The following is a 25,843-nucleotide window of genomic DNA, read 5'->3' as shown; positions in this document are numbered from 1 at the left end:
AAATACATCAGCTACTTCCCAACATTTGCTGCTATGCTCTACAACTCTGGTAATGAGGTATTTGTGTTGGACAATCACTTTCTGTCCCTAACTAGCCTCTGAAGATGAGGCAGTAAGTACTGACATCACAATCCTGCAGATGCCACAACCATCGGAGACCAAGATGAGAGTAAAGCCCTCCCCCCACCATCTCTCAGGGCCCTGGGTCTTCTCCACACTTGATTGCCTTTTGCGATTACCAGCAGGAAATGGAGGAGGGGGGAGGGGGCACACCTGGAAATATCTGGTTTCAATGTAAGGAAAAACAACTGAAAGTCATGGTGGTTGGGACCAAAAAGTTCACTTTGCTCATCCACACTGCACTAAAGACTGGTGCAGCCTGATAGTGGCTCTTTCATGGTTGTTTGGTTGCAACACCAGAGGGAGAGGGGGGGGGGGGGGGGCAGATAACAGCAGACTGCTATTAAATTACCTGGGTATAATGACATGGTTGTCCCATTCCTTTTAGGCCACAGCCCAATAGGCTTCATTAGCAATACACAAACTGATGAAAACACCTTATACTGGTGAAACAATGAATGCTGGGCAGGTCATAAAAAGAAAAATTCAAAATTCAGAAGACAGGCTTGCACTCAGCATATTTTTCTTAAAATGCTTGTTAAGATGTTTCACCAGTCTGCCTCTGTCAGTAAATGTATGTTAATTAGAGCAATGCTTTTTTGCATTTGCCTCCATGAATTGAGAGGCCATTTTACAACATACATTGAAAGGAGACACTCCTGATTGGCAGTACCTTTCTACCTGGGTTAGGTATATTCTGATTGGCAAAAGAATAGATTCACAAGTGAAAAAGGCATGTCAAAGCACTTGATTCTACTAGCCTCATTGTTTACATAAACAAACATGCAGTGCCAACATTAACTATTGATTTGATTTGTTTTTCTTGTCCTGGAGCATAATCCATTTAGATTGAAAACAATATAAATTATTCAAAAATGAAAGCACTCTCCTCCAGTGAGGTATATTAAAGCCACTGGTACAAGTATATTCAAATCTGAAATGATAAAAACATTAAACAGCAGTAACTTGGGTCTTCCTGGTCTTAAAGTCAGTGCCTGCTGCTACCCATACACACCAATACCACGTTTTTCTTCAGCAAGACGCCTTCAGTTCACGCAGATACATTTATAATTGATACAAAGGATTGCCTCGATTTAATCAAGTTAAATTCTGTTACCAGCTTCCAGACCATTTAGAGAGAGCTGGAAAACCTTTGGGAAAATAGCCCTCCAGCAGCAGGATCCAGCACCCTTTGAAAGACCCATCATTATTCGCTTCCTCCTAAGCAGAATTAACATGTCAATCTGATCGTGTACAAGATGGCCTCATACTACCATTCAGTTTGATGAAGAACTCAAACCAGGGAATGGTCAAAAGGGAAGGCCATAAGTATTAAGTGAATCACCCCCCTTGCTGCTGTGTTGCATGGCTCCTAAACCAGGGTCAACCTGCATCAATTTACTATAATTGTGTGTACATGGACTCATTGCCGGAGTATTAGGGTAGAAAGCATAAAATTGATACAACAGCAAACAAACCAAGCTGAACAGAATTACCTTGATAAAACAATGTGGTGACAGTGGCTGCAGTGTGTGGAAAGCAACACTCACTATAATGCAACAGAAAAAAAGAAGAAAAACTTCACATGGAAGCACTGTTTTTCTCCAGTAGTTCCACACTGACACATCTCAGACCAATTCAACATGCTACACACTGTGAGCTGAAATATTGTTGCGAGCCTACAGCTCATGAAAACCATCAGGATGTTGATTTTGATAGGCTTTCCTTTATCCAGCCCTATACATAGAGTTGCAGAATGATCCTCTGTTGTCAACTGTATCCCAAGCTGTCATGAAAAATACAAGTGACTACAAGTCTTGCTTTTAGTAACATTTTTAATTTAAAAATACTTCAGAATTTTTTGGCTTCACTGTACATAAACAGTCTCATTTTGATATACAGTGTAGAACTTTACCATTTTGCTTTATGAAAAAAACAAAAGTGCAAAATTGTGTTTGCAACTGTTGTGGACCATGTTGCAGGCAAAACTTCTCTGGTGAGTATACGCCAGCACACTGAATACCTTATACTTCAATGTTTCTCATAAGTATATGTCTATGTTTAAACACTTCAGCACTGAGGTGAAACAACAGAATAATACAGATTCATTTAGCCTACCACCCAAAGCAGGTGTTATCTACATTCCTACAGTTCCATGTTATTCAGCAACCTCATGAAACTGGGACACAGGCATTTAAAAATGGACAAGGTCAACTCATATAGTCAACATTGATCAAATGTGTATGATCTACATCCACATTACGTGCAAAGTAAATATCATTGCCTTAAAATGTAAAAAAAAAAAAAAAAAAGCATTCCGTTTAAATTCAGTGAGGAACAGCAACGTAAGGAATGTCCCGTTAACATCACAGTGCTTTTTAATGAACTCCTTAATAAATCGTTGAGCTACATTTAGAATCCAGGTTGAAGCAGCAACAAACTGGAACCAGCCAGTTTTCTTTTGTGTTAGTCTTTAGTCAATGCAAGGTTGTTGTTTTATTTATTTTTTGGTTAACTTCGACATAAACATCCAGCACCCTAAGAGTATCCTCTTGCGTGCAACGTAGGCTACTCAACAAGGGGTTTCCTAGCAGCAGTGACTGTGCCATCAGCCCAAATCAAGGAAAATGAATCACAGCAAAGTAAACATTTCATTAAGGGGGGCAACAGTGGCATCAACCAACAGCACTGGGCTAGATACAGCTACTTTTGCAGAAAGAAAAACACACTCAGGTTGTGTCGCTATCGTTTCTTCTTTTGTTTCAACGATTTTCTCCGTTTAACGATCATTTCGTACAGTTTGTCCATGCCCTCATGTAGTCCTTCTCCAATTATGGCGCAGGCGGGCTGCACGTGGTAGGTGGTGGATGGGGTGAGCTCATGGAGTGCCAGCTGTTTTTCAATGTCAGCAACTGGAAGGGACTTGGGCAAGTCCTGCTTGTTGGCGATCACCAACAACGGAGTCCCCTGGTTCTCGGCAAATTTAGTGACTTTGTGCAGTTCCGTTTTGGCCTCCTCTAGCCTGTCCACATCCACAGAGTCCACCACGTAAATGATACCGTCCGTGCACCGGCTATAGGACTTCCATAAAGGCCGCAGTTTCTCCTGGCCCCCTACATCCCAGAAGTGACAGCTGATGCCCTTAGCTGTACCGTTGCTCAGTTTGATCTTCTCCGTGTTGAATCCAATGGTGGGCACTGTGTTGACAAACTCGTTGAATTTCAGCCGATAAAGAACAGTCGTTTTTCCAGCAGAGTCCAAACCCAACATGACAATATGAAGGGACTGAAATGCTGATATATTGGAAAAACTGTTTCCCATTTTGTATGAGTTGATTACTCAAAAATATCAAAATAAGAGAATGTTTACGGCACACCAACCGCTGTTAACTACTTGAAAACATTGGTTTCCGTCAGAAAACAGTAAAGTAAGCACGTTTCTTACAATTTGATTTAAATGCGGCTCTGTAGAAAAAACAAAACAGAAAAAGGGCTTGATACCCGTGGAAAACCCTAGTATGACTGGCCCACCTAAGTCAGAGGCACAATCCCATGGTGCGGTCCTGCTTAATGGTCACCCTCGCAGCTTCTGCGGCAGGGAACGAAATGGTTTTGAATCAGCGCAAGCTCAGTGGCGTGGCGTGGATTAGCATTCTCCTCGCAACACTCAAGTTAAAATCCAATTTCGCTGCACTTGGATTCTACTGACTTGCTCGACCAACAGTGATTGTGCTGCAGTTGTAGCAGAATTTTTCCTGCCCTTATCCTGTCGCCTTTTTACTTCAATGATAAAATGCAGTACTCTGTCCTCGTCCGTCGGTACGTTGGGTATCCACACAGAGCCGCATGCAGCAAATTGGGTTAAAATAAAAAACGGTGATGTAAAATCCTCTACACCGTCTCCCAGTTTGCGTTTAATCCATACATTATGTCTCCTAGTCCCGTGGAGCGCAGATTCTCAGTAAGAGAATATAGCTTCAATTGTCATGGGGCAACGAACCTTGCCCGACCGCAGCTGAATTCAAACTGGAGTAGCAAGTCCAGCCACTGATACAAAATCAACAAGCAGCACGACATTCCGAGACTCCGCCCATTCGGGTCAGGCGAAGCACTCCGCTCACTTAAAGTGAAATTGCGTTGGGTGCGCTTCTACCCTACCGTGTAGTCATTTTAGAGCAAAAAAGGTTAACATTAGACATGACACGAGATGATTACGATCTAGCAGATTAACTAAATTGTGTCATTACGATCAATGTACTTCTCCCTGGGTCGAAACTAGCAGGCCATCTCAGATCTGATAGGACTATCGACCAATAGTCAAGATCCGTTGTCTCATGGCCAGAAGTTATTTTTAACTGCAAAACTGGATATTGCTGATATAGCTAGGTCGACACAGGTGGTATTGTCAACCATCGGAGATTTCCTGGATTTATGGTGATAATTGTGTTGGTGGTTTACTGTTGTTTGATAAGGTGCCATTGATCTTAATCGGTTCTCTTTCTGTGCGTGTGTTTGTGAAAATTGCCGAGTGTTTCGTACTACCCGCCTTTTAGATATTTTTTTGCAAAAGTCGGCGATTTTGTCAAACAGATGTGTTCATATACTGTATGTACAGTGCATTATTTAAACTGCTAATGGAGTTTTGAGTTGAATTTCAAGCATACATCTAAACACATTGTGTGAACAACAGCTCCACCTGACGACGGGAAACCGTAAAATGTATAATATATCAATGACCGGACTCTAAAGGTGACGAAGGCCACATACACTGCTACAGCTGCTATGCTGTTACTAATAAAAATTACAGCAGCAGCGCTCAAGTGTCTACAATAGCATAGGAACGCCATTGTTAGTTAAGGTAGCTATACCTGGAGCCAGAATACATCTGGATTAAACTAGTATTAAAGGCGGACACTATTGCCCGGCAAAACACGCACAGATAGTTTCACATCCAAGGTAAAACCTAAGGTGGATGCTGAAGCAATCAGGCAAGCGACATTAGACTCAATATTCACCTCTAGGGCACAAATGTCATAACACCTTCTCAACCTTACTGGGACTCTCGCGCACACTGTAGCTCCACATTCCAATAAAGATACTGTTCCATCAACGCGTGTACCAACATGCAATGGAACATTTTAGGGAGGTTGCGTACAACGTGGGTGTTTCTCAGTTTCAGCTGAAGTGGTGGCTGGCTTCATGATAACATTGAAAAGATTATTCTTCTAAAAAAATATTATGATAAGACTTCCATTCGTGACATCACTGTCGGTGAAGTGGGTGTTATTGTGTGTAAATCTTCCCTGGAGGACATTAACGTTTTGTATTGAAGTTGTTGGTTATGTGTTCAATTGCTGGTTGCTAAGAGACTTCATTTACCGACGAGTTTTTACCTTCAAATCTGAAGCTTTTTCAAGGTTAGTAGGCCTAAATAAATCATAGGCTGTCCCGTTCCTAGACCTTTTGTGAATGTTTAGAATTATGTATTAAGAAGCAACCTTTTGAATTACGCGTTTACATCTTAATGTGGCCTCAAACAAATTAAGAGTTCTCACAAGCATATGCATGCGAAACGTACGTTGTTACGTTAAGTGGTAGTTTGCACTGTACGGGACTTTGGAAACCCCTCATAGAGGGGCCGCACAAACTATCGACCACGCAGGGAGGCATCTCTGTCATCATGGACATTGAAAGCATCCTGCGCCAGCAGCATAATGCGATTAGAATGCACATTCCATTCCTTGTACGTTGGTTCCCTGCATTGTACGTTTAATTATGTACCAATTTGGCTGACTCACGCGTTCAACTGTGCGAGGCTTACGTTAATGAATTAATAATAAGGCCGTGTGGAAGTTTTTTTTTTTTTTTTTTTTTTTTGGCTCCGCTCGTAAAATATAACATAGCAAAATAACTCGCTATTTTTCTGATTGTACTTGGGCGGCACCTTGTGGAGATAGTAGAAATTGCAGTCAATTACATCAGTGTATCAATTTCTAGCAGGAATCCCGTAGATGGAGGCGTAAACGCCTTATACCAGTTTAGAAAATTCATTATGGACAACGTAGAATGATCTCGGATCTCGTTCACAGTGTTAGATATGAGGGATGGTCACATGACTGAAGTATGAAATGTGCATGAACAAGAACTGTATTACAGGCTTGATGTTTCAGTCCAGATTGGACTCTTCTGTCAAATCTCCGGAGTCGTGCAACAGTGTGAAGAAGCCGGACAATGAATTCCATAGAGGGGGAATAAATTTATTTCCTTTAACGGAGTGTTAAACAAACTGAACTTTTGAATACAGGACTGCTCAAACGACCATACTACTCCCAATATCAACAACAACAATTTTAAATGTTGGGTTTGTTTTGAGATTATGATATGATCAGTATGCCATCATCTCTTGTTCCACCAGTACACAGATAATAATAATAATAATAATGAGATAATCAAGCATATACATTGTCTTCTCAAACACCCTTTTCCATGGTTACTTTCAAAGGTTACATTTTATGCATCATTAGTTTATATGCTTAATGATTCACTGAGGGAAGTTATTTTACTATTTTTTATTTTTTTATTTTTAAAGCATCACGGTAAAGTGACCCTATCATGACCCCATGATATAACTATTATACCAAAAAGACTTTCCTAAATCAATTAGTTCTTTACTTTTTAAGATAGTAGTATTGCAGGTAAAAAGTTCACCACTACTTAGGAGATAATAAAAATAACAGACTCAAATTATAGTAATTTAATTTTATGATCAGAGGTGGTGGTGGCAGTGTGGCATAATTGTAACCCAAAGGTTTCCAGTTTGATTTCTGCATGGGCCATTTCTGTTTAATAGGGCACTTGATCCAGATTATCCCACCAGATATCCATATAAATGGAGCTATTTAAATAGCTCAGCATAAAAGAATCTTCCAAACTAATGTAATGGTGTGTAACATCTGCATTTTATATATATATATAAAACCCATGGCTGAACCCATGGGTCATAATCTTATCAGGTAATGATCCAATATAATAAACATGATCAACAAAACACAAACATGATTCTTATATCTGGGATATATTCAGCAGACAAATTGTCAGTGAGTACTATTATTACACTAGGGAGTTTACAGTCCAGTATTGCAAGTGTAAATCCCTTGTTGCATCTTGATCTCTTTTCTGTTGTCTATGCTTAGCTCTGTGGTACAGTGGGACAAGAGGTCTAAACCAGTAGTTTCAAATTAAGAGCTGGGCACAACACCTTTAACGAGGGCGCTTGACCCGAGTTTGTTAATGTTATAGGATATTTTGTAAAATGAAAACTACACAAGCTGGGCACACATGATCAACTGCAAGAAAATAGAATTGAAAGAATTTAACATTCTGTAAACAGCTAAGTTACCCTTCAGTCTGAAGCTCTGTCATCTTGTTTGCTGGGTCTTGAGTTTTACCCCCATCACTCCTTCCTCATCCAATACCGAAGGGCTGTTTGCTGAAGCATCACGTTCACAAATGGCTCCTACATTTCCAGTTCAGATTGCATTTGCTTTTGGTCATGCAAAGGCTTTAAGTACAGACAGGACTGCCGCCAGGAGCATTCAGCACCAACTTTCACATGTTCACTGTGACGCTCTTGCTTCGAGAAGGAGAAAACGGGCTTAAAAGCCCTGCAAGTGTCACAGTGAACGAGTAGCAGCTAGAAATCCTGCAGCCTCCTTACAGGTAATTTAAAAACGGAGCAAATAGCATTTCATTTCTGCCTCTGTGAATACTCAGATGGATTCTCAATCGGTTCAAAAGAGCCTCTACAAACGATTCATCAGCTGACCCTTCTGACACACCAGAGCTGCTGTGTATTTTACCGGGCTTTTCCTGCAGCCCAAGAAGTGCTGGTGGACGACTCCTGACCTTCTTGACAAAAAAATACCAGTAGACCTCAAGAGCTCCTGTGACGCAATGACACCGTGTTTCACGCTACCCACCAACAATACTGACCTCATCTTATCTCATCTCTATCCCACCACTCAGGCCGGAAATGGCCAGTCCCATTGAGAGCATCAGTAATTGCTAATCAGAAAATTTCACCTCTTGACTGCCTACTAAAGGCAAGAAAATGCTTCATATCGTGAAGGTGCATTTAATCTTACCGATTCTTACTCAATTCATCAAATTGCAAATCAGTACAAACCAATTACAATAAACAAAATATATTTAAACTCCCACATCATTTTCTGTGACTAACAATATGTTAACATATTCCAAGGAGTAAAGTAGAGTTGCATTTTAGAGTGTTTCCAGCACACTTGGAAATACAGTAGACTTATACAGGCGGAACCATTTTTGCATAACTGCATGTGCACGTATTATCCAGTAGAGGGCAGATAGACACTGAAATCTGGCAAAGGTTCTCAGAAGTGATAGCGACAGCAAAAATGTTTTGGTAGAGTACTTGCGTGAATGTCTCTTGAGAATATATTAATCTTTTTGCATCTTGATTTTAGCAAAATGAAGGTTATCAATGGATTTCAATGAATAAATCTCAAATTTTTATCTGCCTATTGCCCGTCTTCAATTATATGACGTAAAAATGTTCATGACAAAACAGGCAACTAGAATAGCCACATTTACGGTTACAGTCTGTTTTGTAACAAGTATTAATTGCCAGTGTAAAATTAAGGAAACAGGGTCAGTTACTCTCAGTTCACACTTATAAGCAAGCATTTGACTTTATAAGTACTGCTCCTGCTCGAAAGAACTCACGGGCGGAAAGCAAATGAGTATTCCACCACATTTTGGGCAAACAGCCTCAGAACAAGGGCAGGAGGCTGAACTGATTCTATGAAATAGTTATTAGTTGAATAAAATGGCTGAATAACTAGCTGGAATGAAAGCCTGCAGACAACATAGTTCTGGGTAGCCAAGGGCTTGGCTAAATAGATCCTGCACAGTAACAGGAGACAGCTCAAACAAACTGTGACTAAACCCCTTTCCCAGGCAAAAAAAAAAATTCCCAGTTGCACACTGACCTGAAGACATCATTCAGCATAAAGTTGAATGTTTGGAACGGATTTGGCACATGCTATCTACTCTCCTCCCACGTCAGGAGTAATATAAACCTCCTTGCGCATTCCAGCTGCTGAATGGGGTGAGATAAAGCACCTGTCTATGTGGGCCAGAGAGGTGACGGCTTGACCCTGCAGGTATGTGAACTAGTAGAGTGAAGCAGCCCTGCTCAAATCTCCAGGAGTACCAGTCACAAGGGTAGCATAAGGGTTATGGGTTCTGATGTATGTGGGGGTTACAGCCCTAGTAAACTTTAGTGAGAAACCTATCCTGCAGTAAACACTGAATTCCAGCTGAATTAGTGAGTAGCCCCAAGCCGCACTGTGCACTTGTCTGCTAAACGAACACATGCATACAGTGCTCTCCTTACTCATACCCAGTTAAAAATGAACAAAATATAGCAGGATCTTTTTTTTTCTGCAAAATCAAATAAGAATGCTTATATGTTATAAACCAATGTCCTATAGCTCACAAATTTAAAGTAAAAACAAATGCCTCATTTTTTTGTTCCCATTTAATAAAGTGAATGAAAAAATATGGAAGGCACTGTACATATATGAATTTGATTATACCCATTACTTGCAGGCAAGGATTAAATGACAACGGTAAATCATTTAAACACCACAACCCAACAACCTGATTAAAATCTGATGTAATTGGTGAAGGCATAAAAGAAGCCAAACACACTTATGATCATAGTGATAAGCATCTCAGCGTCAAAGTGAAGCCGGGGGAGCAGCCTCTTCCTAGAGGACATCAAGCGTTTGCCAGCAAAGAGCAGAGCTGGTGGCCAGGGACATCCTGCAGCTCTGGTGATGTCATGGCTGCCCTCTGCACACTGTGCTCTGAGAGAATGTGGTATGTTTTTCTTCGCAACCCGACCCTTACAGAGACCCTGCTCCAGCTGAGGTGCCATGTAGCAGTGTTTCCAGGGGAATTACTGTCTTGTGCTGTGGAGATGCAAATGAACTAGGCAAGTTCAGAGACATTTCAGGCCAAATGCAAGGGAACAAGGCCATGTCTGAGCCTTAAAATTTCGCTGTGAATATCCCACTTATGCACATTTCACACATAAAAAGTCAATCTAGGCTAACTTTTGCTGGAGGGACTGCTGCAGGCTACCCAGGTGCATTATGGGAGATTGTGTGTGACTTCAAGAGGAGGCAGGTGCCTGATGAGCACAAGTGCACAAGATGGAATGATGCAGCTCTCTTTTCTCTTGGGCACACATTCCAGTAATCATGGCATGCTGAGTATATCCCTCTTCAGGGAACTGGGGGGGGGGGGGTACTTTTCCTGTTATCTAGAAGTAAAGGGAGGGGTACAGTGTCTTTAGTCTGCAGAACATGCACTCAAAACAGTCTGTCCAGGAAGATAAATCTGTCAGAATTATGATTACCAATGTCACCCCATGATATGAGTAGAAGTATCCGTGCAGGTAAAGGAAGATGTAAAATGTCCTAAAACCTAAAAAAGTTCTGTAGGAGTCCAAATGTTGTGCAGTACAAGGTACTGAATGTTCTTTCCACGAGGGGGGGAGCAAGACATTTTGTCATGCCAAAAAATGAAAAATGGAGAAGTTCATTTATTTCTGTAAGCTCCCATTTCAAAACCCCAGCTACTTAGCAGCAGTAAGCAGACACACTGCAGATGGAAAAAGCGGCTTCGGCTTTGATAAAAGCAGGAATGCAGATAAGAGCCTCTCTGCAGCAGTTCTAATGAAACATAAAAGGCAAGGTACGGCCGGTACCACATTCTTCTTCCGAGTCCTCAGTTTTAAGGCAATTAAGGTGCTGCTCCTGTCTCGCCAGCCCCGGAGTGCTGGTGTTCTCATCTCTGCTCACCTCAGAGAGGAAAAACAATTGAGCCATCCCCGCGTGACTGGCAAACAAATATATTCTCAGCTGACCGCAAAAGAACTCGGAGGATGTTGATTTATTTCATGTGCAGCACCATGTTCGATAAAGCGATAGGTTTGGCGAACAGCCCCATTAGAAGATAGTTCAGTCAGCAATGAAAAAGTATAAATGGGACAAGCGGGAGTTAAATTGCATTTATCTCGAAGTCCATCACATTGTATCTCTTGCTTCGAGTGAATGATATTTATCTGCTTAGCATGGAGACTTACACAGAAGTGCACAGCTCACATCCCCTCATACAACTTGGTACTCGGTGAAGAAATTTAGGTTCAGTGCTTGGCTCAAGGATGCAACGGTGAAGCCTGACCTAAGATTCAATCCTGCAGCTGTCTTGTCAGACATTACACTTTCCTTAAACACTGTGACAACCTAGATGTAGAGGAAAGGGGGGGGAAGTGCATATGTAGGCCCCAGTTTCATTGTTTACTTGATGTGGATGCTGAGGTAAAATTTTTGTAAAAGTTCTGCTTGACAGAACCAAGCCAGCTAGCTTGATAAGTTGTAATTTAGGGAGTGCTGTGGCAATTCTACAATTGCCTTTGTGGCCCTCTGCTAGGCATGAAGGGAAAGCACAGCTGAGCATCATGGTTCCAGGGTCTGGGGGTGGGAGGGTGGGAAGGGGAGAGAGGGGCAGAGTCAGCACAGAGTCTTCGAAGCAGAAACAAAAGCCAAGGTTCCGGCTATTCTGGCGGTCACAAGAGAAGGAAGGAAACTGGCAGACACCAGGCGGTGAACAGAGCTGAAAAAGAAAGCTGACAGGGGAGGGGTGGGTGTCTGCAATCAGACACTTCAAAACCCACCAAAGCGTACATGTTCCCGGTAGTCTCGAGGAGGGGTGGTATAAAGGAGTGCTCCAGCAGTGCTGTAAACCCAGTTGTAATTCAAACCTACAGATGCTCTGCTGCAACATCATCATATTTGCATTTCCCGTAAGGTTTCATGCTTGGATGCAAGAGCCTACAGGGTAATTTCATATATCACTTCTACGCGGTGGCAACATGAGACAGGAAAAATTAAACTACTTCCAAAAGGCTTACTGGCTTTGTTCTGTGCCCTCGCCCCCAGCTGCCTTTTAGCAGATGACAGAGCTCCCAGGTGAGATTGCATTGAAGATTGTGCGAGAGAGGGCTTCTAATTATAATGAAAGACACCATCCACGGCACTTCCAGACCAGAAGAGGCCAACAAAGAGAACCCCAAGACTCCTGAAATGTAGTTTGTCCAGTAAGTGATTCCTACTCCTACTAAAATCTGCACTCAGTCTAACAATGAAATCAGGCATAGCTTGGAATAGACGATGAATACAGCATTACCATAACTGTCCAATTTAAATGAAGGAAGCATATGGTCACACTTGGCCTTTGCTATTGTGCTATTCTGGTGCAAGCATTTTCCGTTTCCCTTGTGCTTACCGATTTCTGGGAAACAGCACATAATCTACTTCATTAATTAAAAGCCCTTGGTAAACACATGCCAATGGCTCCTATATTCCCAGCCTGCACAGAAAATAATAAAAGTTCTATTAAGAATTGAAAGAGAGAGTAGAAATAAGAACTTATTGCATATTCTGAGCTATGGTGTCTTGTCTCATCAAACAGCAATTTTACAGCATATCCATCTTCCCATGCAAAGCTGCAGAGGATCTAACAGGAAAAAAAATGAATTTAGCAATAACGCTGATGCTATTTCTCTGAGCGTGCGTTTTGTGCCGCGCATCAAATCAATATTCATGCGCTGGTCAGTCGGTCAAACTCTTCTCAATTTTAATATTGCCCTCAGAATGCAGTCTGTCATTCTTCCAAAATGAAAGCAAATCTCTCATTGATTAAGCTGTGTCAGAGCGGCCTGCCAGAGTGACAGTGCTCTAAAGGGCTCTGAGAACTGCTGCATCACCGCTTGTTCACCAAGCATCTTCAATTCCTAATCCATTAACGTGCTGGTTTCAATAAAAACGAAACAATATCATTCTGTTATCAGCATGTGCACCAAATGACAGGAAATGGTTAGCAGGGAATGTCTTCCTATTCCATTCGTGCATCCCAGCAAACGAAACATTTATAAATGCAATTCTCAGCCACTAAAATAACAAGACCGCAGTCGATGGCACCGTTTAGGTGACCTGCCAAGTTGCATCCATTGACTGTTATTGTATGCATGCCAGCAGGTTATTGTCTCAGTGGGGAGCAGATCTCCTCTATTCACTGGTTCGAAAATGTACATCTGTAAAGGTGCACCCAGACTCAACAGTGACATTTTTGTTGTTGTTGCCCCCCACCTCCCACTCCCCTGCCTACTTGCTGGCAAACTGCTAACTCTTTCCCCCTCGGCCCACTGATTTTGTATGCAATGTGGGCAGGATCGATAGAACAGAATAAGCAGAAAAGGCCCGGGCTGTTCTCAGATCAGCACAATGCAAATCACAGCCCTTCTCAGCCAAAACCCCCTGCCATCTTCTACTGCTAAGGTTCTCAGTCCCAGGTCCAAAATGGTACAACCCTTTCCAGCATATCATAGTCTCCTCATTCAAGGGCTGCCTCATCATACCTAATGAGTTTCTCATATATTTCACAGCATCTGCAACTGTGTTAGTGGTATTTATTTTGTTCAGATGTTGTACACATTTATATATTTCTCCATGGGTATATGTGTGAGTATATAAATACACATCGATTAAAAAGGAGCACACACGTGTCATATTAATGTCAATACTATGCTATAAAGATCAACACTTTACATGAGTTTCTAAAGCAGCATGAGACATCCAACAAATTTTGAACAAGGTCATATAGTCAGAGCCCAAGTTTCAGGTGCATAAGAAGTCAAAGAAACTGAAAAATTAATGTGTCAAGGGGGATAGCGTCAAAAATCACGACAAGCTATGACAAACAAAGAAAGACTGCCTCAGTAAAGAGGAACAGTGGTCTTAAGTCTAATGTCATTGACAGGGACAGCTGAGAGCTGATATTTTTGACAGGGTTGCCACTTGGAAGCTGCTTGTAACCAAGGCCAATGTGCAATAAGGTATATCCTGGAGTAAAGTTAAAAAAATCTAGACTTCGGAGCAGTGGAAGAAATATGGTGTGACGAGTTCTCTTTTTCCTATATAAGGATGGATGCGTATTTAGAGAAAGCTGTTAACTTAAATTGCCCATGCCCTACTGATTAACACGGTGGTGGATGGCCTGGATGAAGTATGAGAATGAGAATGCCTGGCCTGTTTGTATTCCTGTTGCCAACGACTCCGTAATGAGTTTGGAGCTCATTGTCTGGATAAGCACAAATTGATTGAAACCTGATTTCTCTTTAAAAGGCACCTAGAGGTGTCAGACATGTACCTTGGTCTATCAAATACCAAACCCTGATTCCTCCCTTGAATTTCATGTAAAAATGTGTCTAGAGTGGCCTTAGGTGCTGAAAAACTCATTCACATCTTTGTTTCCTTAAACCTGGCTTGGTGCATTACCTTACTGCTTTGTTGTCTAGAAGAAAATCTCCAATTGGTCTTACATGGTGTAAGTTGTTTCTACATATGGCTCTATGTGACAATGAATTTGTTAAGAGTACTAATCAATTCAGCTTACACACATTCAAAAATGTGTTACTTTTCTCATTGTTTATTTGAAACAAAATAATGGAGTGCAAAACAGAGACAACAAATACCCCCTGCCTCACTTTCCAGCCCTCCCAACACTTATACACGCACACACACACATATATGCATACACGTGCACAGCAATTTGACACACAGCAGCACTCTTGATGTAATGGAGAGGGCAGAAAAAAAAGCCATTGGCTGCTCCAGTTGTTGCCATGGCATCAGTGTTTACAGGGCTCACTGAGTGCTGTGTTTATTAGGAGAGCAGTGCTTTTCAAAAGGTGCTCGAACCCTGCTTTGGTTGCTTTTATGAATAAAGAAAGCTTCTGTTTGTCCGTCTTCCATATTCACTTAGTCCTTCCTTCAGAACACCTGAGTGAATTGTGGAAAAATCATTTAGAGCGTGGCATTATCATTATAATGAATTCATTGATCTCTCAGGGCCATTTAATGTCTCCATCTCCATTTCTGTCTGTCTTGAAGGTTTTGAATCCCCATTCCTTGGAGTGACAGAAAAATGACATCTATACTATCCAGAGAGAGATGGCAGCCACGTTAGTTTTTTCTTCCTCTCAGTTTCCAGTTTCTCGAGCCCCAAGTCAAACCCAGCTTACAGAGCAGATGGCATGCAGAGAAAAGGTCACAAACTGAATAAAACAGCACTGAGAGGACAGCTGACATTTACCCAAAGTAAAGTAAACTCGACACGTTTGTCCTTGCTCTGAGGTAAAGGCTGGGAGGCCCAGCTCTAAGCTGACTTTCCACTAATTCCTGCGATTAGAGACGCAGCCTGAAAGATGCGCCTCTCTGTGAACCCCATGTGACAGGATCGCAAAACCCTCCGACCCTTTAAACAAAATGGAGCACTGTTGCAATGTGGTTATTGTATGGCTCATCCACAGATTGCCGGATTGCTTTTTTTCTCTCCAAAGAATTTTTTGGACAAATTTATAATATTTATATTATTTGCAGCATTTGTCCCAATATGAAAAAAAGAAATGTATACTAAAGTCAGGACAGAGACCAGTGAGGAACCCAACAAAAATTTATATTGACATGTGGGCTAGGATAATACCAGTCAATTGACTATTATTCAAGTCACTGCAGTTCATATATGTCATTTTTCCATCTTACATAGTTATAATAAGTCATGAACAACATCCACTACTACTTTAGTCAGGGGGAAAAAGGGGGGCTGTCAAAGTATAACTGCCTTCCTATTCAGAGGATTAAAGAACACAAACAGCATGCCAACTTTAACCCTAATATAAGACCACAATTAACTGATCCACATGTCAAGACAAATAGATCAAATGGATCACACTGACTAATCCCTATACTTCCTACAGAAACAGATCAATATCCTTGCAGTTTGGTGCTTTGCAGAACACAGCGCATGGCTAAAAAGAAACATGCAGGCTTAATCCATCTTGGGTAGCTCCGAAAGTCTACCCCTCAAGGTACCGCGTTCTGCGTGTGTGTCCCTGTGTGGGGGGGATCCTGAGGGGAGGGTCTCAGGTGTGGCAAACAGGCTCTGATAGGGGGAACACAGACTCAAGCCAGAACAGCGGTCTCATCCGAGAGGCTGTCATGTGACAGGAAGTAGGCGAGCCCCCTGCAGAAGCATGGCTTTTGTGCCTGTCGTACAGGCCAGGTTACCAGGCAGCCAGGGACACCCAATACAGTTTCACTAGGGAGGGGGAGAGAGCGCTAGTGAAAGAGAGAGAAGGGGCAGAGGGAAATCAGGTGGTATATGCAAAACAGCTCAGCACTCGCTCACGCTCTCTCATGGTAGGGATCGAAGAGAATATAATGTTCTTTAAGAAAAAAAAAAACAGTGAATTTGTTCCCCAGCAAGTATGTTTCACAGGCTTTCAAATGATGCATTTTCTTTTGTAAGTCAGGTGGAGGCATAGAATGAATGTGTGACAGAACTGCAACTGAATAAATCAGATATTTTCCAAAGAAAATGCTGTATCAGATCAAGTTGGTAGATGGCTATTAAGAAGATGGTATAAGCCTTTAAGTAAATCAGCGGCTCACACTACCTGTCAATGATGTCAATATGCTTCTTGTGAGTGAAGCAGACCAGTTCCACTTTAGGTGTAGCTTTACATGCAAATGACCTTTAGAATGCCCTGTACTGTACTTACTGTACATACTCATCTGACAATGGAATGAACCTGCTGTGATCAGAAAGATATAATCAGTGTGCAATGCAGTTGTACATGTTAGAAGGAGAGGAGGACAGCTCTGTTCAGGAGCATTTTACAGCTATTAGAAAGTTTGGATTCATGCCTCTTAACAGTCGAAGGAGTGCTCCCTCTCTCTAGGGGTTCATTAATAGAACAGCTTTAATGAGGGTTTAATAAGCTGTATCTAGTGACATCAATGTCACTGCTGATTGCTTACAGACATGGGCCATTACTCCTCCAACCCAAATGTTAAGGAGACAATTAAGAAGAAAAAAAAAAAAAAAAAAAAAAAAAAAAAAAAAAAACTTGGTTATCTCCGAAAATCTACATTTTTCTATGACACAGGTTCAAACTTTAAATATCAAGGTTAGAAGCAGACATTGATTCAAAACAACAAACGTGAACAATATGAATATGGAAGTGTTACCTTTTAATATCAATTTGTAAATGCCATGCCATATTATTACCTGCTCTGTCAACTAACTGCTGAAACAAATAATAAAAATCATGCTTTAAGTTATATTGATGGACGGGTAACAAGGGATGTCACTTCACTCCAATAGTCTCCAAGGGTACTGTTTTCTTTAAACCAGAGTAGTATGACTAAAGGAGTGTGCCCAAAAGGGCCTTGGATACCAATGTGCCTGGTTGTCTTTGGCTCTGCTCCGCTGACTCGGAGGAAGAGGCTTTGGTATCGATTTCGTTCACAAACCACAGAACTTGGCCAAGTGACCAGACACAGAAATACCTTAGTTAATTTGGGTTTGAATTCTAATTCCTTCAGTCTTCAGTGGATGGTTTTCTGCTTGTAATCACTGCAGTGGAACATACACACATTAGTGATACTGTTGGGAAATGTTTCATTCATTTATTTGCTTGGCAAACAACCTTATCGAGGACGATTTACACAGCTTATGTTTTCATGTGTTCTCCGTTGGTACAGCTAGACATTTTTGAAGCAGTTCAGGTTAATTATCTTGACAAGTGATGCAGGACAATCTCACTAAGGAATCAAACGTGAAACCTTCCATTTAGGCTCCCTGCATCTCAACAACTATGCTACGCTGTCACCATACAGAACACAACCTATTATAGCTTACATAGAATGTGTTTCCAGGAGCACTGCCATTTTGACTAAAAATCTGGCCTTGTGGTAGCTGTCCTTCTTTAAAGCATCCAATAAGGATGTGGTTTCTCAAGCTAGGCAGGGCCAGGAAGCCTACTCTTTTTGCCAGGGACTTCATCTTTGTGCTTGACATAAATGGCTCCCTGGTCTTGGTTGAAGCAAGCAAAACCCCACTGTGTATAAAACTGCTTTACGCCCCCAGCTTCCTGAGCTCTTATTGTTTTAAACGCGGCAGCCCTCCAACACAAAAGGAGGTACTGCAGCAAATTCAAAATAAAGTGTTAGTGTGACTCCTCAAAGAGAAAGAGAAGCAGCTGTCCAATTGGTAATGGAAACTTACAGGTTTTTAAAATGGGAGAGTTCCCCAGGAAAAACGCATCTCGCTCATTATGTTGCCAGGTGCTGGTTGTTTTAAGGATCTTGAGGAGTCCTCAGGCAGTGAGTCAGGAATTATGGGTATGTGTAGGGGGGTAATTAGACTTGGGGCAGCAGGGAGGGCACATTCTGCAGGGAGGTACTCTGTAAATCTTCATAATGAGCTCCATGTATGATATCAATGCAAAAGCATCCTATCACAGCTCAAACCATGCAAGCATTGCGCAACACAGACGTGATAAAACCACAAGACGCAAATGAAGCCATCCCAAATGGAGTTGTATCTATGCATCGAAGAGTGGAATGACATTTTTAGCACACAAAAGGGATTAAACACAAAGCCAAAGCAATTGTTGCCCTGGCAATAGATTATTTTTATATGCACTCCACTTGGATGACTGATACCCTTCGTTTGTCTTGGGCACATATTCCAAACTCTGTACGTAAAGAATAAGGAAAGGATCTCATGCTCTGTCCCGCCTATATTAGGGGTACTGCATGAAAACACTAATAATTTGTACCCACACCAATTTCTGGAATTTAATTGCACTGAGACTTCAGTTACTGGAAGACCAATTTTCTCCTTATTCCACCATTGTTGTGTATCCAGTCCCCACAAAACAGTGATTGCTATCCTTTTACTCTGAAAGGATCTGTCCTTCCCTGCAGCTCTTTGGTGTATGCATGGCAGAGGCTGAGCCTCACAGAGAGCACAGTCTCCTGATACCCTTGGCAAGCCTGCATGTGTGGAGGGGTTACCAAGGAGACCGGTAATTGTCACACTGGCCCATTCAGCCAGTAAGCCCTACCCCCCCCCCCCCCCCCCCCAACTTCCCCTCCCCGCCCCCATGTCGCTGTCATGCTTTCCCCATCCCTCTCTCCCTTTCTCCCACTCACTCTCAGGTTAAGATTATTTCATTTACTGTATTACATCTGTATGTAATTGCCAGAGCTCACAGCACTGAGACTGCAGACAGAACAATGTGTAATAATGTGATTTTAATACATTGAGGGGAAAAAAAAAAGTTTCATCATTTACAATGACACTCTCCTCTATGCTCAATCTCTCACTGTACTTTCAACCCCACTAGATGGCCCCCTCACAACCCCAGAATACAGCCGTTACAAAAGTATGGTCAGTCTGACCCTTTCCAAGGAGAGGGGTGACACTTACATTGTGAGATCTTAAAAGCTGTCTGCCTTGTTTGAAAAGTGATAATTGAGCGCCAAACCTCTAAAATGGGTTCACTCACAGAGCAACCCTAAGCATGGGCCCTGACAGTGCCAGTGTCACCCTGAACTTTCTAATAGCCAATGTGCTGCCTGTCACTGTTGACACTAAAGAGGCAGACATTGTTGCACATTAATAAGATGACGAGACCAGCAAGGTTAAGGATATGAGATGTGATTCGGCTATGAAAAAGGTGTGTCAAACGCTGTATGGGAAGACACCATGTCTCCTCAGGTATCTCATAAAACAAATGATCTACAGACTTTGCATTCTGTGAGGCACACGGTTATGTTTTTACCACAGAAACAGTTTGGACCACACGTTAGTTTAGTGGCTAGGCTGCTTTATGGAGAGAATGTAATCATGGTGAATCACTGGAATGTTTCATCAATGTTTCATGAATGCTGTTGGCCCACAATTTTTATTGGTGTTAAGATGCAGATAACATGACAAAACGTAAAGTATTTATTTAGGGCATGTGATCTCAGTTTGTAATGTCCCTGTACATTGCAAATTCAGTGTGGAGAGGACAACTATGGAATAGAACCTGTTTGAACCCAAGGGGAAATGGCAGGGAGTGGTGGCTTTTATTTGCCATCTGACACAAACTTTATAACAAACCAGAGAGACATTAAAACCTAACATGTTTGGTTAAGAACAAGATACAACAATAATGAGTTGAACAGTGGAAAATTTTCTTCAGCTTCAGACAAAAACAAGAAAAATGCAAGTGCATGTTGAGTATATGCCTGCCCATATTTACAGTACAGTTGCTTGTGCTTTTTTCAACAAAGGAATGTGTGGTTATTGGCAGCATAAAGACCTAGATTTGAAGATGGCACTGTTTGTTGTGACCACAGACTGCCTCCTCCACCTGAAGCATTACTGGGCACGATGTCTGGTGGGCACAAGCCTCTCTTACGTGATCTACAAACCAAAAACCAGCATGTACACAAACATACCACAATTGCCTGAAGGTCTTCAAGTGCACACATATTTTTAAGTGCCTGTCTATGAAGTTATTTTTGTGTCTTTTTAACACAAGCATAAGAGTTTTGAGGGCAAATTTCTCGCACTGCAATCAAAAATCAAGTTTGTCTTTTTTGCGTCACAAATTGCGATTTCTTATCAGTCCTCTTTGCTTGCGAGTCAACAAGTTTTGCTTGCAGGTCAACAAGTGTTACAAGTCAAAAAATTTTGCTTGCAAGTTGAACTGGACGTAATGAAAAAGACAAACTTGATTTTTGATTGCAGTGCAAGAAATTTGCTCTCAAAACTGTCTTTTATGCTTGCGTTAAACAAGACACAAAAATAACTTCATTCCTGTTGCTAGAAAAAAAAAAAACCATGACAGAGCACTGTCCCTGCATTGTTTGAAAGACATTACTGTGAACACACCAGAAAGTTTGCATCTCTGTTGGACTCACCTTGGACAGAAGGATGACTACAATGCCTTTTTCAACTGGTTGTGTGGGGGGCTGGTGGTCACGGTTGCTGTCCGTTTTTTTGCAGAGTGGGCGAGACATTGAGTATGCAGAAGTCTGACTTGAAAGGAAAAAAAGTGGTAATGTTAATTATAATCAAGCCCAGAGTGCCCTGGAGGAAAACACATGAGTTCAGACATGGGTGATAACGTATCACAAAAATACAGGGGTAGGGTGCACAGGTGATCTCTCCTCTGAGAGGTCAAAAAACCCAATAGCTCTTGCTTGGATACATTAAAACACACAGTGAACATGTGTACCTATTTTCTAAACAGGTGACCTGGAATTTTCATCAGTTTCACCAGTGAAATCTATCATGGAGCAATGGCAATGAAATGTAACGGCTGGTGTGATAATGAAATGTTGTTTCAGTCGAGTTCCACTTTTACCAGTCCACTAAAGCACATGCATAAAAAACACTTATTACAGATAAGTTTGAATCTACTTTTTAGAAAAAGTTTACTTACTGGTTTGGAATTGGAGGTATTTAAGCGTAAACTTTAGTAAAGAATTGCAAGGCTCAAAACAGAGCAAACAACCATACTGCTGCTCTTATCTAGCCTTCCAGTTGAGACATCCAGCTCCACCCCCACAGGTGCAACTTGTGATTTTTTGATTGACTCATTGGTTGGTCAACATACCATGTTTAAATGGCCAAGCACCAACTCATGAAGGTACTCCTGATGACCAGCAGGGGGCATATCAGGTGATTCTCATTGAATGGGAAGCATTCTTTATTTGCCTGTCTTCCTGGTGATTAAAACTGGTGCTGAGTTAATTAAATTAATTATGAGTTAAGGGAAGGATGGGAAGCAAAAATGTGTCTCATAATATTCCCCAAGCAAAATCACTACATACACTTGCAGCTAGCACCAGTGTCCTAATTGTATTGTATCTATATAATGTGAAAATGAATGTGCATTAGACTAACAAACTTGACATTTTCAGGATCTCAGAATCTCAGCTTTGATTCCAAATGCTCGAATGAATAAATGCTGGACTAATAAAAGCAAAAAAGATAAATAAAATGAACTGATGATGAGACATTATGAAACCATGGCCTTACTTGATTAGAGCTTTTACATCACACATTAATTGTATTTCTCAGGGAGTAAATACTTATTTTTCCACTCTTATGCATATGCATTAAATCGTTGTAGAGAGGAGTGTGTGTGGGAAAGGTGATCTCATATCTGTTCTCAAGTGACACTAACTACGCTGGGTGTGACTGAGTGGTCAGAATCAGTGTGACATGGCATAGGTCAACTCAGGAAGCATCCACAGACTGAGCGGTCAACGATGTGACCCCTCCATTGAATACAAGAACACCAAGCGGTCGATGACGTGACTCCTCCATTGAATACAAGAGTGGATCTGTGCAAACCGGTATCCAGGCGACGGGGAGAGAATTCTCTCTCGTGAGGAGAGAGAGAGAGGGCAAAGAGGAGTAGACGGTAAGTAAGAAAAAACAGCACTGTGGAGACAAACAGATGCACAGAGCCCATCATCAGACTGCGTGCAAAATTATACACACTTTAATTAACCGTATTATGGGGACAGAGCGTGTCATGGCCAATTATGTCATCAGAGCGATTCACTCGCACAGCTGCCACCACAGTTATACAGGATGCTTTTGTTCAAAATGCCCTTCTTGCTGCTTCCATCTGATACAACAGACAGTGAGAAATATTCCAGAAACATAGGCAGAACCTTTTGTTAAATTCCTCCAGTATTCAGATAATAGCTCTCCTTTCAATTCCTCTGTCTTCGCGAGACTTTCACCTGCTTGGAGGAATAGTAGATCAATCAGAAAGCACCCCGCTTGACCTTTTTCTCAGCTCTCCTGATGGCAGCGGAGGTAAAAAGTAATGGAGTAAATCTGGACTGTGTGGAGGATCTAAGCTGTAGAAAATTCATTTTCGAAAAAAAAGAAAAAAAGTGAAAGAATCCTTCCAGCGCCCACCCCCCACCCCCCCACACCCATCATATTTACGGAACCTGAGTCTGATGTGATAGTCGGTAACCATGGCAACCCACAGCCCCTGCTTCAAACTGAGGCATCTGGAGGGGAGACGCACAAGAGAAGAAGATAAAGGAGGAAATAAATAAATAAGAGCCTTTGATTTAGCTTCATTCTTTTTTAAAGCTCTGAGCTGTCCTGTTCTATATCAGGGCAGAAACAACATAGGGGTCATTTAATATCATTTTTATACTTCAGCCCAATTCCATTCTGAATGATTTGTGTTGGGTGAGGGTGGGTTTGGAGATTTATTCCTGAGCTTCCAGACTTGTTTCAGTTACAGATAATGCGAGAGATTCACACGTACAAGACCCAGACTAAAAATTCAATGGGCGAGGAAACAAACACAGCAGACATAGCAGTTTGGAGGGATATGTTTGTCAGACAACCTCAAGAGGTGTTCAACGGAAACTTCTTATTACTTCTCACAAACCAGTCAGTTAGCTTTCACTTTCATACCGAGGACATTCATGGGAGGCATTTGAAACTGGTTGCAGAGAAGGCTCCCAAAACCATTAGTGAGAAACTGGGTTGCATGCTTTCACATTCATTTTTGAAACCCAGGCTGGCTAAATAATAAATAATAATAATTATCAGAACAAATTTACCTAATGTTTTAATCAAATCTGTTTTTCAAAAAACAAAAAAAAGAATGACATTCTTTTGATGCTCTGCATCTACCTTGTAACTGTGCTAGCTGAGATTAAGCTCAGATTGAATCTGATTGTCCTGTTCAATACAGATCAAAGTGTTGCAATCCCAATAGTGTCAATGGTCTTTCAGACTTATAAAAAGCCTGCTTCAGGAGATGTCAGGAGGTGCTTAAACATCCATGGGAAATATTAATTGGATATGAAAGATTAGACATATATCAGAATCTGTTATTTATTATTGGTATTACTTCTTTAGCAGAGCCCTTCTATAGGGAAACACATAAACTGTTGGTGTATTATTGATCTCTACAGCTAATGTTTTTGATTAGCTATTTAAAGTACCTTGTTCAAGGGTACAACGGCCATGGCCCACCTGGGAATCAAGCCTCCAGCCCTTCACCACTGCACCACACTGCCGCCCTCTCTTTTCCCTCCCTTTTAATTTCACGGGTTGCCAAGCCTGTCTGAGCCCATCCAGCTTGCACAAGAGCCAAATTTAGATCACAGCTGTGGTAATAAAATCCAATCAATAGAACCAATGGGTCCACACTGCCTTAATGAGAGCTTCCATTCTCCCCTAAGATTCACCAGACCTTAGCTGGGCAGAGACTGTGTGGGACTGAACTACAGAGAATCCATTTGCTTAATCATGCACAGATAAAGCAGTGTTCTGCACCCTCTCCGGTCCTTTGTACGAGGATCCCAGCACACAATCCACACCAAGTATCTACATCATTAAAAGAGTCAAGGAGAATATTTAGACAAGCTAGAAAATGGACATCAGAGTGTCTGAGGGTCCCATGATTTGAACAATATCTGCAGAAATGACGAAGGAACTTGCAAAACTTGTGCTGCCAACTGTTTTGTATCTGCCGTTTCCCAAGGGGGTTGCTCATTAGCCCAGCTCAATGTGGAATGTGACACGCGTCTGTCTACATTCTACTTTATATTCTTTTAATTAATTCCAATCCTGTTTTTCCCCTTCCTCATTAATCTGTATATTTAATTAAGACCAGTTCATTTTTATGGCAAAAAAGCACCCTTGAATTCCTTCAGCGTGGCTGTAAAACCACTCCTCAATTTAAATATTGTATGGCATTGATTTTTGGCATCAGCGTGATCAAAGTGCTTCGGAATGCACAAATGAGTTAAATAAACAGCGAGTTGGAAGGCTTCCAGACACAACTGAAACATTATTTTCCTTTCCCCTCCCCTTTGTGTCCCAATGGACCTAAACAGCATGTGTGCTTTCTGTGAAGTCTCTACTGCTTTAATGTTGTAAAATTGTCAGCTTCCTGGTAATGCACACAATGGAGCATGGCTGAATTCGTTCACGTAGAAAATCTGAGACAGACAGGGTTGACCAAACACGCATGGCATACACATCCCACAGCCTCCCTGTAAAGCTGCCGCAGCCAAGGCGTCCTTATTCAGTGAAGAAGTGAAGATAATGAGGGATAACCTCAAATTGCCACACGCTTACAGCAGCTGGAAGGGAGATCTGTGGGTCAGCTCAGGACACAGTGCACTTCAAGATTTTGGCATCATTAAGAGCGCTGATCAAAACGGCTGTCCTGTCTGTGATCCCTGCATCTGGTGCTAATCTGTGTCTGAGCAAATGTAAAAAAAAAAAAAATTAAAAAATCACGCTAAGGCCAAGACTCCATTTAAACGTCACAGCATCAAAAGCCACTAGGATCAGCTTTTATCAATGCACTTCAGGACAGGTCAGACTAATAAAACTCCCAGCCAGACTGCCAGGATCTCATTTTTGCTGTGTAAAGCTCCTTTGCTGGACCAGGCAGGCTCACAGATTCAGGGAGGTTTTCCATTATCTCTTTTTTTGTGGTGCTAACCCGCGACAGCTGAGCCTGCTGGCGGTACTTTCAAGCTACACAACTATACCGCTCCCTTCCCTGTCACTGCTAAAATCTGTGGAGGTGAACATGAAACAGAGAAAGGAACACATCTGCCAGCTTATCACAGTAAAACAAACCAAGGCCAACAGCTGTAAGAAGTAGGAGTCTCCTCCCCTTTAAAAAAATTAAAGGCTGATAAAAAAAATCT

General features: G+C 41.7%; 1 protein-coding gene across 1 annotated transcript; it reads right to left on the bottom strand.

Moving 5' to 3' along the window:
- Positions 1–2,431: 2,431 nt before the first annotated feature.
- Positions 2,432–4,143, bottom strand: LOC118789465 (ADP-ribosylation factor-like protein 4C). Its single transcript, XM_036545899.1, has one exon. The coding sequence runs from the start codon at positions 3,439–3,441 to the stop codon at positions 2,863–2,865; it is 579 nt and encodes a 192-aa protein (XP_036401792.1). The 5' UTR covers positions 3,442–4,143; the 3' UTR covers positions 2,432–2,862.
- Positions 4,144–25,843: the final 21,700 nt, after the last annotated feature.

This window comes from Megalops cyprinoides, chromosome 14 (assembly GCF_013368585.1).
Source record: "Megalops cyprinoides isolate fMegCyp1 chromosome 14, fMegCyp1.pri, whole genome shotgun sequence".
Lineage (NCBI taxonomy): Eukaryota > Metazoa > Chordata > Actinopteri > Elopiformes > Megalopidae > Megalops > Megalops cyprinoides.
The sequence above is the reverse complement of the archived record's forward strand: the minus strand, read 5'-3'. Positions and strand labels throughout refer to the sequence as shown.

What these genes read in the sequence shown, in the direction of transcription:
- LOC118789465 (XM_036545899.1), bottom strand. Translation starts at nt 3,441, where the DNA reads ATGGGAAACAGTTTTTCCAATATATCAGCATTTCAGTCCCTTCATATT.